The 12674-nt window shown below is 48.7% G+C and overlaps 1 protein-coding gene and 1 pseudogene across 7 annotated transcripts in view; both read left to right on the top strand.

Annotated features, from left to right (window-relative positions):
* The window catches only part of ABCC8 (ATP binding cassette subfamily C member 8), an 83984-nt gene that overhangs the window by 28766 nt on the left and 42544 nt on the right, over positions 1 to 12674 (top strand). For 5 of the 7 annotated variants that reach the window (XM_054438741.2, XM_054438743.2, XM_054438742.2 and 2 more), the window contains 2 exons: positions 4829 to 4963; positions 5249 to 5411. In XM_054438741.2, coding sequence (XP_054294716.1) covers positions 4829 to 4963; positions 5249 to 5411 — 298 coding nt within the window. Of the gene's footprint in view, positions 1 to 3740; positions 3861 to 4828; positions 4964 to 5248; positions 5412 to 12674 lie in introns of all 7 variants that reach the window. The other 2 variants (XM_063671112.1, XM_063671113.1) reach the window with 1 other exon arrangement.
* On the top strand, positions 11946 to 12456 carry LOC129007645 (succinate dehydrogenase cytochrome b560 subunit, mitochondrial-like; annotated as a pseudogene).

Here is a 12674-nt window from a genome sequence, read left to right on the forward strand (position 1 = left end):
CCCACCTATGCAGAAAAAAAAAAGAAGAAAGAAAAGAAAATTCGTATGTGGAATGCTCACAGATCTTAAAAGCTATGTTGTAGCAAAATATTTAATTACATCAAAAAGTGTTAGTGATTATTTTTAAGCAAAAAGAGTAAGTTACAAATAGCATATGTTGTAGGCTTACTACTAAACTGGAATATATGTTATGTATACATTTGTACAGATTCACACATGAAAAAGAATTTGAAAACCACATGGTGGGATTATAAGTGATTTTTATTTTCTTTATGTGTTTCTAAATTCTCTAATAAGCATGTATAAGTTTTGGAAATCAACAACATGATATTTTTAGCCTAGGCAACAAAGTGAGACCCTGTCTGTACAAAAAATTAGCTGGGGGTGGTGGCTTACAACTATAGCCCCAGCTACTCAGAGGCTGAGGTCGGAAGATTACCTAAAGTCCAGGAGGCAGAGGTTGCAGTGAGCTACAGTCACACCACTGCACTCCAGCCTGGGTGACAGAGTGACACCTTGTCTCAAAAACAAACAAAACCTGGTGTTTTTTAGCCAGATGTGGTGGTGTGCCCCTTTAGTCCCAGCTACCTGGGAGTCTGAGATGGAAGGATTGCTTGACCCCAGGAGTTCAAGGCTGCAGTGAGCAATGATCACGCCCCTGCACTTCAGCCTGGACAACAGAGAGACTCCCGTCTCTTAAAAAATAAAAATAAAAACGTTAAAACATGGTATTTTTTTTAAAGCAAGACAACCTTTGGTGCTGGCTCAGGAAGAGGTACATTACACCCCAATAATCAGAGGAGAATCGTCAGCGTGGTTGATCTGATCTCGGGCTTCATATGCCCCATGTCCCATCCAGAGCTCTTCCACCACAGAGTCTGATCCTGTCCTATGCCTGGGACTAAATCTTCACCCTGGTGTTCAGGCCAGAAACTGAAATCCCAGACCCATTCCCAGAGGGCGGGAAGATTCCACCGGGAGAGCTTGATGTAGCAGAAAGTGACTTGGGTGAGACAGGCTGATTCAAATACTTAACCTCTCTGAGTCTTTGTTTCTTTATCTATGAAATGGGGAGGATGCCTACCCTCTGGAGTTGCTATGGCAATTCAGTTAGATAGTGTAACACCAGGCAGAGTGCCCCCCAGAGTCTTCACTCCGTAAATATCTGATCCCTCTAACTTGGCACGTGTTTGATGTGAGTGAGGTGTTACCAATCCAGAATCCATTGCTTCTTGGGATAAAGATTCCATAAACCTTCATCTCCAGTGATTTGTATTGGTCCTCCTTACTTGTAAAGCTTAGAGTTAAAAAATATTAAAAGAATAAAAGGGGACAGGCTCCCACAGGGACACAGCTAGACAAGATGGGATGCAGGGAATCTGATGTTCTTTTTTATGGGAACAGTCATATATGCCATCCCCCATTACCACCTACCCATGCCCAGACTGCCCCCGCTCCATTCTGCCAAGACAGATCAATGACTATAAAAGCTACAAAAGGGCCTGGAGATCTCATCTAGTTCAGTTACCAACCAACCTTTTATGCACAAGACTCTCTAAGCTGGGTGTGGTGGCTCATGCCTGTAGTCTCAGCTGCTCAAAAGGCTGAGTGAGGTAGGAGGATGGCTTGAGCCCAAGAGTTCTAGTCCAGCCTGGGCAACATAGAGAGACCTCATCTCTAACACAATTTTTTTTTTTTTTGAAACATGAAAAATGAAGATTTCTGACCATGCTTCTCTCATTAGTTAACACTTTGGGCTGTGAGGGCCTGGTGCAGAGAGACACAGCCTGGGAGGATCCTAACATGTACACAGCATTCAAAAGGCTACAGGACACTTTCTGTTGTGTCCCCTTGAACAAGCAGTTTGTAAGATTTTGTTGGCCAGGTGCGGTGGCTCACGCCTGTAATCCCAGCACTTTGGGAGGCCAAGGCTGATGGTTCACCTGAGGTCAGGAGTTCAAGACCAGCCTGACGAATATGGTGAAACCCCGTCTCTACTAAAAATACAAAAATTAGCCGGGCACGATGGCGTGTGCCTGTAGTCTCAGCTACTCCGGAGGCTGAGACAGGAGAATTGCTTGAGCCCAGGAGGCAGAGGTTGCGGTGAGCTGAGATCGCGTCACTGCATTCCAGCTTGGGTAAAAGAGCGAGACTCAGTCTAAAAAAAAGAAAAGAAATCAGGTTTTGTCTACTAAACCTGCTGCATGGTTACCATTACTAGTACTTACAGTGTTTGTTGCACATGCATCATTGCTAATAGTACTAACTAATATTAACAGCCCTTGCCCTATGCCTGGCCCTGTCCCAGCCCCTCTCCCTTATATAATTTAACCCTTGCACTGGGGGTAGAGATTTTTATCTCTACTCATTTCTTACCTTTGCTCATTTATCATGAAGTATCCTTTGGTTTTCTGTTTTTGTATATACTTTTACCACTTATAGATTTGACCAGCACTCAAGAACCAGTGTTACTCCTGGGAGTTGATACAATCCCAGCCCCATGGCAAAGAAACTCATGTGGTTAGGATTCTGTGTGCAGCCTGGTTAGCCACAGGGCACACAAGGCTTTTTATAATATTGACATGAGTGCAGAAGCCCCGTTCCCGTGTAAGCGCCGAGGGCTCTTGTTGTTTCGTAATCTTTTTTTGGTCACATGCACACAGCTTTATTGAGATATAACTCACTCATTTAAAGCGTACAGCTCAGTGGGTTTTAGTGTCCTATATTCACAGAGCTGTGCAGCCATCATCACAAATGTGGACGTTTTCATTTCCCCAAAAAGAAACCCGTACCCATTGGCAGTCACTCCTCATCTTCGCCCCCAGCCCTTGGCCACCGTTAATCTACACATACTTTTGAAAGGCTAGTGAAACTTTCTCAGAAAAATAAATGCTTGCTCAAACATTTGGGCTATAATTTCAGGGGCTTCATGGGTGCCCCCCTGACATTCATCAAGAACACCAGGTTAAGGAATTTAGCTATAATGGAGGCCTCTGTGTTTCCCAGGCTCCTGGGTATCAGAGGCCCAGAGAGGGCAGGTGCCTTACCCTGGGCCACGCAGTGAACCAGTGGCAGAACCGTACTCACACATCTCCTTTCTGCAGTTCCCCTGTGACAGAGTTCTCATGAAGCTTTTTCATTTATTTTCTGAGAGGAGGGTAAGCCACCTTGTATTGATCTCCAACTATATGCCAGCCACAATTCTAGGTGCTTATCATAAAGGTTCATTTAATCTTCACAATAGTCCTGCAGAGTGGACAGAGTCCTTCAGAGTGGGCATTATAATTACCATTTTAAAGATGAAGAAGCTGAAAACCAGAGAGGTTAAGTAACTCACCCAAGACTGCACAGCAAAGGGCTGGGGCCTTCAAACTCAGGGCCACAGACTCCAAAGACTATGTCCTCCCCACTACACTAGATTGTTTTCCTAACCTGTGAATAGGAGACAAAATAGTCCTTTTATTTCTCACAGTTGCTTTGCACACTCAGAATCCATGATTTCCTCCGCATGAGGGCCATTCAGACCTGTGCAGAAGAGAGGAATGGACCAAGGAGTCTGGGGAGCACCTAGGAGGAGGGGATGGGGAGCATGAGGAAGAGCCAGGGAACAGCAGCAGCTGCAGCACCAGCTCCCACCCCAGCCGCTGCCAGTCCCTTGGAGGTGGTGTGGGTGCAGACACTGGCTCACAAGGTGCCCTGTTAGTGAGCTTGGGGTGCCATGGGAGCCTTCTTGTTGTCAGGCCCAACCCAAGCTGGCTGAAGAACACCCTGATGGCCTCTGTTTGAGCACAACTAATGAAGGACTGGACGCCAGAGATAAGTCCAGGAGGGTGATGCTGCAGGGCAGTCCGGGAAAGAGGGTACTTCATCTCTATCATGGTCCTCTGCCCATCCATGCCAGCATCTAACACCTGTTAAACACTGGGAGGCAGGTGGTGAAGGGGCCACTTCCCAGCCTCTAAGGTACCTGCTAAGCCAGGAGGCATTCTGTGATTAAATTACAGGGCCTCCCACTTACTCCTTTATCCTTGAGGCGGTGCTGGGAGCTTAATGCCAATCTGGTGTAGGGCTCTGGGACTACGGGACCAAGGCAAGCAGTCCTTTCTCTCTCTCTCTCTCTTTTTAGCTAAGGAAGCCAGCACATCTGTTCTTTGAGAAAAAGCCCTGTATTTAGAGGTGTCTGCCTTTGAAGGCAACCTGAGAAACAGTCATCTTGGCGCTTTGGGGACTGGCAATTTACACTTCTCATAAATATTCAGAAGTAGGCAGTCATTTACATAAAGCTAGATGCAGAAGGAATTCTCTTTTCAGAGAATACCTGGCAGATTCATTAAAAAAATTAAAGAAACCAAGAGCATAAGAATGAAAAGCGAATTCTCAGACCCCAGGCTGGTTTTGTCTGGCATGGGTGCGCAACTTTGCCTCTTTGCTCAGTTATCACTTTTTTCCAATGACAGTAACCATAAGCCCTGAGAGCCAGCAAACAAAACAAAAGGTGCTGTCACAAACATTGTGCAATCCCAGCTCTGAGATTTCCATCTGGAAAATAGACTGGAGAGAGTTAAGGCTTCAACCAGCCTTGCAGATAAATGCAGTTAGTTACCAGCCCAGCAACCCTCTGCTTGTGTGAGAGCCCATTATGCTAACCTCCTTTTGAAATTGCTTTGTTTCTCCTCCTTCCCTGCACCCCACTCCCCAAGACAATTTGGAAACCTGGGCACCAAGGCTTGTCCCACTCTAGGGGACTGGGGAAACAGGGATTTTGCCAGCACCCCCTGGCAGGGCAACCATCAGGTCAAAGGGACCTGACCCATGACCCCTTCCTCAGATCATTGTGGGTGTGATTCTCCTCTACTACATCCTCGGAGTCAGTGCCTTAATTGGAGCAGCTGTCATCATTCTACTGGCTCCTGTCCAGTACTTCGTGGCCACCAAGCTGTCTCAGGCTCAGCGGAGCACACTGGTGAGTGCCCAAAGGTGTGTTTTGTCCCTCTTCCCCTCCTTCCCCCAACAGCAGCAGGTCTCCTCCCACACACCCACACTGTCATTGACTTTGACTTTGAGTAGGCCACTTCACCTGTCCAGGCCTCAGCTTCTTTGTCTGGGAAATGGAGTTAATGGGGGAGGAGGCTGCCTCCCGGTGGGGACAGGAGCCGGGCATGGCAGTGACAGTATTGACACTCAGGCCTTCCTCTCGGGTGGGGGACGGAGCAGAAGCCTCTCCCCTCTGACTCGGGGACCCCTGCAGGAGTATTCCAATGAGCGGCTGAAGCAGACCAACGAGATGCTCCGCGGCATCAAGCTGCTGAAGCTGTACGCCTGGGAGAACATCTTCCGCACGCGGGTGGAGACGACCCGCAGGAAGGAGATGACCAGCCTCAGGGCCTTTGCCATCTATACCTCCATCTCAAGTGAGTTCACCCCACGCAGCCAGCCCTGGGTGCTGCTGCCTACATGCAAGGAGAGGGTGTCACAGCTCGGGTGAGAGGGGGTGCAGGGACAGAAGCAAGAGGCCTTGAGATTATCCGACTCAGTAGGGGAGCCTCAAACTGGCTCTGATAGCTAAGCTCCCAGAAATCAAAGTACTCTTCATTCATTTATCCAACAAACATGCATGGAAAGCCTGCTATGTGCTGGACACTGTGCTGGCCCTCAGGATACAGTGATGAGGAAGAGAGATGAAGTCACATTCCTCATGGAACTGATACGTTATTGATAGACATCAGCAAGTAAGTAAATGACCACAGTTTTGAACTCTCCTAAGAATGAAGACTTTTTAGTGAGTCAGACTGAGTTGTCATTGCCCTGGGGAAGCTACAAGAAAGCTTCCATCCACTTGGGGCCATGCAAAAGAAAAAGACTAGTTATCCTTAAATATCAGAAGCCCGAGCTGAAGGTACTCACAGGTGTAGGGACTGAATTTATATTAACCAAGTAGTTTGGGAACCCCAAGCCAAGGAAGAAGAAAAAGACCAAAACTGGTAAAAGTCCTAGAGTCCCATACACTTGAAACCATTTTACTGAGAATGTAAAACTTTTTTTTCTTTTTTTGAGATGGAGTCTCGCTCCATCACCCAGGCTGGAGTGCAGTGGCAAAATCTCGGCTCACTGCAACCTCCACATCCCAGGTTCAAGCGATTCTCCTGCCTCAGCCTCCCAAGTAGCTGGGACTACAGGCACACGCCACCACACCCAACTAATTTTTGTATTTTTAGTAGAGACAGGGTTTCACCATATTGGCCAGGCTGGTCTTGAACTCCTGACCTCGTGATCCACCCACCTCAGCCTCCCAAAGTGCTGGAATTACATGCATGAGCCACTGTGCCCAGCCCAAAAGATTTTTTAGAAATTGAAATTTTAGTTATGGAAATTAATTCAGTGAACAATGGTCCCCTGGCCAGAGTGAGGGCTTATGGAGGTCAGGTGACCCATGGAGTCCTGGCCCAAGTTTATCTCACAGTTGGTCTCGTGGCTCCATGGACCCATCCCATGGTGGTTACTTCCCAAGTGCGTAATTGGGATGTAGATATTTAGCAACCAGCTGACTTCACACTAGTTCCCTGACCTGTCCAGTCTAAGAGTCATTATGGCCAAGTGGAAGCCCCTGGAAAGAAGAAAACAAAAAAGAAACCAAAACTTACTCAGTGCACAGGTTACATGAATGAGTATAGCTGAAGAGAGAATTTTTGAATTAGAAGACAGACGAGTGGGGATTACGCAGAACGTGGCAAGGAAAGTAAGTTGGTAGAACCATTTTACAGATGGGAAATTAAGGCCAGAGGGGAGTGTGTTCCTGAGATCCCTCCTGAGGTTAGTAGCATGGCTCGGACTAGATCCTCCAAAGTCTCTTAACTCCTGGCTTCAGGCTATTTTCCACAAAGAGCTGGGGGCCTCTGTGGGGTGAAGAAGACTTAAGACACCATGGGGCACCATTATGAGGCCATTTTCTCTTAGGAGAAAAAAATCTCTGGGCTCTGAAAGGAGTAGAATTAGGGTAGGAAATTAAGAGAGGCTACTGACCACCTCCTCCAACTAAAATTGGTTCTTTTGGTGCCAGGAGGAGACACACCTGGTGGGGGAGGGAAGGTGGTAATGGAGGGGGTGCTGGTAGTGTCTCCCAGATAGACCCATACAACAAGTCTCATGGAGAATGAGACGGTCACTCAGGTCATCTGCGTATTCTTGGCATTCTTGCTGCCTAGAGAGAGGGTCTGATGGAGCTAGGTGGCCACCAAGCTGTCCCATTCCCCAAGACAATTTGGAAACATGGGCACCAAGGCATGTCCCTGTCTAGGGAACTGGGGAAATATCCCACAGCAGTGTTCTCACGGGATGGGGCTGGCCATGAATACCCCAGGAGTCCAACCTCCCTGTGTCCAGCCAGACCATGGTGTCCTATGCCTCAGGCAGGGAATGTGGTCCAGTCATCAGTGGCTAGGCCCTCTGCCATACATGGCGCAAGCCATGGCGTTTTATGCAGAAAGTCCTGCTAGCATTTGATTTTCTCAGAATGGAGCTGTGAGCATGGCAGGCAACCACTGTTTCCTGGATTCTTCACCAAGACACCCCAAGTTCCTGGTCTCTCCCCGTTATCCTCATCCCTGACCCTGTGGTTCTCAGAGCCTCCAAACACACTCAGGCTAAGCACTCCATAGACAGGGGAAATTTGGAAGGAACATCTAGGGAGCTCAGAAAAGCCAATGTCCCCAGCCCCAGGCCCACTTCAACCTTCTCTCTGTCAGTCCTGCCTGCCCCTGGGGGCTGGTTATATGAAGAGTAACCCCCTGCTTGTGTATAGCCCCCCAGTTTTGTACAGGTTTAGAGATAGTTCCCAGCAGTAGGAACAGCTGCCGAGGTGGGAGAGGGCTTCTCCCGACAGCCAGGGGACTTCCTCTCCCAGCAACAACAGGGTGGGGTAGAGCAGGCTTGTCGTTGCTGAGATAGAGAGAGGGAAGGGAAACAACAAGGAAAGTGGGGGCACTGGGTCCCCAAGGTTCCTGGCACAGCAAGCAGCGAAGTTGGGGCAGCCTCAGGTCATGTAGTGGGGGCAGGTGACATCTGCTTTGACTGCTCCTAAGAGATATGTACTTATTTCCTGGATTCCAAACTGCAGCCTGGGACATGTTTTCTTACATAAACAGCATCAAAAGATGTCTGAGTTCCCAGGCTAGCCCACTGAACCCTACCTAGTGGGTGCTCATCGTCCCCCAGGGCCCCCAGAAGACAAGCCGTGGCTTTGTGATGGGCCTGGGGCCAGGAGGACCTAGGGATATGTTGTCAAGAGCTGAGATGACGCTGGAAAAAAGTAAGGGGCTCTGGAGCCAAGCAGGAGCCTCCCCAAGGACTCCTCACCTGTCCAAGTCACCTAGGGAGAGAAAAAGAGCAGCCCAGGTTGGTCCCTGGAAGAGAGCAGCGGAGGAGGGGAAAGGGGAGAGCCCTTGGGGAGAGCTTTGAAAGTCAAGTGCTGTTTGCTCAGTGTGTTTGCCTTTCTGAGGATGTGTTTTTTTTTCCCTCCGTTAGTCAGCAGTGGGAGGGGGAGCGAGACGGGTAGTAGGGTGCAGGGTACCTCCTGGCTGCAGGCATATGCTTTGAGTGCATGTTCATTTACCTCCTCTGGACTTCCTGCCTTCTGTTACCAGGGATCAAGACACAGGTCATTAGGCGTGAGGTAATGGGGCATCTCTTGTTCTGACCCCTGGCGCCAGTCTTGGAGTCCCGGCGCTGCAGAGGAGCCCCAGAGTCACATTTCCTGTTGGGGCCCATCCTGCTCATATGTGGCACCGTCAGACTTCTGGGCAGGCAAGATTACCTGTGACTCTGTCTGATGGTCTCGCCAATCAATATCACTGAGAGTAGCTGTGTATGGAGTCCCGAACTGGTACAGGATAAAACAGGGGGCTGAAAAGGGAATGAATGGGCACAGTTTCTCTGGCATCAAAAGTCACATCCAGAATTGATATTTCCTGTTGAATAAAAATAGAAATGTAAGTTGCTCAGTGGATGTTGAGTGAGCCCTATTCGTGTGCCCCACTCTGTGCCAAGCACCAGGAAGGAGGGAAGGGAAAAACGATAAGATGTGCTCCCTGTTCTCCAGGAGTTTATGCTCCACTGAGAAGTCAGAGCTAACATGCACAGAACAGTGTGGCAGCGAGAGCAGAACCATGTGGCCAGCTCCATGCTTGCCGCCTAGCAAGCATGATTGCATTTCATCCTCATAACAATTTGGTGAGGTGTGTTGCTCTATTGTCCCATTTTACAGCAAAGAGGACTGAGTCTCAGTGAATTGTAATGTCTCAGTGAGGTCTTCCACAGCAAAAGGCGAAGCACAGAGAAGGAAGTCCATGTGGGCTGGGAGTTCACCCAGAGATTCATGTAGGGGCAATGTGGGCTGTACCTTTCAAGACGGTGGGATTTCAATGAGAAGATGAAGTGGGAGGAAGCTGGAGACAAGGGCTGTGGTCTCTTCCTTTAGAAGTCAGTTCAATCTTTTTTTCCTTGCGGAAGCAGCATAACTCTAGGTGGTTCCTCTGTATCTGAGGACAAGCTTTGTAGAGGTGACAAAGGGGTCCTAGGTCCTGTCAGGCAAGCACTCGATATGCTGCCAGTTCATTCTGTCCATTGTGAGGCACCCATTCCAGAGCCCTTCCTCTGTACCAGGCTCTACAGAGGTCCTGGATGTTAAAGAGGAAGCAGGCATGGCCCTGGCCCTCCCAGTCTTGTGGGAGATTGATCATGCCCATGAATAGTGGCTGTGCATGTGGTCAGAGCCACAGGGTCAGTTCCAAATGCCCCTGTTTCTCTTTTGTGTTACTCACCCGACCCTGGGTCTTTCAATTCTTCCATTCATTTTTTTAAACAAATATTTCCTGCGCACCTTCTATGTGCCAGGCCTGGGGATGCAGTGGGAGAAGCCTCTGACCTCCTCAGTGGAGGTGCTCACTCAGAACAGGCAGCGGAGAAAAACAACATGACCTGGAGACCTGGTGCCCCTTCCTTCTCCAGCATGTCTGAAATTCTTTTGGTTGTTGTTGTTTTGAGACCGAGTCTCACTCTGTTGTCAGGCTGGAGTGCAGTGGCGTGATCTCAACTCACTGCAACCTCTGCCTCCCAGGTTCAAGTAATTCTCCCTGCCTCAGCCTCCCAGGTAGCTGGGATTACAGGTGCCCTCTACCATGCCCAGCTAAATTTTTTTGTAGTTTTAGTAGAGACAGGGTTTCGCCATGTTGGCCAGCCTGGTCTCAAACTCCTGACCTCAGGTGATCCACCTGCCTTGGCCTCCCAAAATGCTGGGATTACAAGCATGAGCCACCGTGCCTGGCCTGAAATTCTTCAATATCTACCTGCCCTTCTGCCAGCTGGTGCAGCCACAGTGGGCTGCTTATGCATATCCTGGCCTGGCTTGGTGGGGAGCATGGCTGAGGGAGAGCCGGGGTGCCCATCAATTAAGGAGGTAAAGATCAGTCTGACTGAGATGCCTCCCGCCACACTTCCTCAGCTGCCAGCAACTGACACCATTAACCTGATTTCCTTCCCCCTCTGTTGACTGCACTGACTATTGGACTGAATGGGAAATAGCCCCGTGCACTTCAAAATACATTTCCCCTCCTGCAGATGCGTCTTGCAATTAGGCCCAACCTGTGAGCCTGCATGCTCCTCCCCTGGCCCTGCACAGGCAACAAAGCTGAAGTTAATCAGAGGTACAAATGGCTGGCTATGCCTCTCTGACACATAACTTTTGGAACATGTATCAATGCTTTGGAAATGAAAAACTCCTGGTATTGCAGTGCCAGGCTGGTGCCCATAAGGGCCAGAAAACATTCCTTGGGCAAAGCCAGGGGGAGTGGGTGATCTGATCCCAGCTCTGGTTTGTTGATTTGTTGTTTTGTTCATTTTGTTTTGTATGGGGCAAGGGTTGAGGGTATGAAAAACTTACACAATTATTTACTACTGTAGCCCCCAGAATCCAGCACAAGGCCTGGAACAGGGAGACCTTTTTTGAATGAATAAGTCTTTTTTTTTTTTTTTTTTTGACACAGAGTTTCACTCTTGTTGCCCAGGCTGGAGTGCAGTGGCGCGATCTCGGCTCACTGCAACCTCCGCCTCCTGGGTTCAAGCGATTCTCCTGCCTCAGCCTCCCGAGTAGCTGGGATTACAGGTATGCGCCACCACGCCTGGCTAATATTTTGGTATTTTTAGTAGAGATGTGGTTTCACCATGTTGGCCAGGCTGGTCTCGAACTCCTGACCTCAGGTGATCCACCCGCCTTGGCCTCCCAGAGCGCTGGGATTATAGGCGTGAGCCACTGTGCCCAGCCTTGAATGGATAAGTCTTAAGGGATATTTTTGGAAAGGATATTCTAAAAAATACCCATGTCTCTACACTATTGCAGAAGGGCTTTCAGTTTTGATGGCAGCCTTTCAGGCCAGCCTACACGCAACTAAACTTTTCCATAACAGCATCACACTTACACAAGAAGAAGGTTTTATAATCCTGTTTCACTTGCCATTATTTAACATAGTTCTTCCTCCTTAACATTCAAGATCTGAGCACTATCGTGTTCTTCTTTTTGTTTTTGTTTTTTTCTAAATCAAATTAAGGTGAGTCACCTCACCTTGGGCCTGAGTTGGACAGAAATCTATTCTTGGCTATATTCCCCACCCCTCCACCACCTTGGAACCTTATAGAACTTTATGTGGTTCAGGAAAATGAGGGCAAGGCCTCAGATCTTCAACCCATGACAGCTGTATGCCCAGCTCCCTGCCTTCCTGTCTCACCCTCAGCTAGGGCACAGGACCGACTATTGTGCTCAGAGAGGTGCCAGAGCCCGTAACAACCCCAGACTTCTCAGGTCCAGCCACATCCACCCCAGAGCCCCAAAAGATGATCTTCAGAGAGACCTTTAAAACACAAGCAGCTGGTCACTTCCATCCAGACCGGAACCCAAGATGGCTGCGCTCTTGCTGAGACATGTTGGTTGTCATTGCCTCCAAGCCCACTTTAGCCCTCAGCTCTGTACCAGAAACGCTTGTTCCTTTGGGAATCACAGCCAAAGAAGAGATGGAGCGGTTCTGGAATAAGAACACAGGTTCAAACTCTCCCATATCTCCCCACATCACTATCTACAGTTGGTCTCTTCCTATGGCCATGTCCATCTGCCACCATGGCACTGCTATTGCTTCGAGTGCAGGGGTCTCTCTTTTTGGCATGTCGGCCTTGTTACTCCCTGGGAACTTTGAGTCTTATTTGGAATGCGTGAAGTCCCTGTGTCTGGGGCCAGCACTGATCCACACAGCTAAGTTTGCACTCATCTTCCCTGTCATGTATCATACCTGGAATGGGGTCTGACACTTGATGTGGGACCTAGGAAAAGGCCTGAAGATTCCCCAGCTATACCAGTCTGGAGTGGTTGTCCTGGTTCTTACTGTATTGTCCTCCGTAGGGCTGGCAGCCATGTGAAGAACAGAGGTTCCCAGCATCATCTTCCTACACATTATTACATTCACCCATCTTTCTGTTTCTCACTCTTATCTCCAGCCTGGGAAAAGTTCTCCTTATTTGTTCAAATCCTTTTGTGCTTTTAGATCCCCTTGGAGCAGTAGAGTGCCTTGTAGACCATAAGAGTGGAAAAGGGTCTAGTTTTCCCCTTGTTTCTAAAGATGGGGTGGCTGAAAAAA

This window comes from Pongo pygmaeus, chromosome 9, assembly GCF_028885625.2.
Source record: "Pongo pygmaeus isolate AG05252 chromosome 9, NHGRI_mPonPyg2-v2.0_pri, whole genome shotgun sequence".
NCBI lineage: Eukaryota > Metazoa > Chordata > Mammalia > Primates > Hominidae > Pongo > Pongo pygmaeus.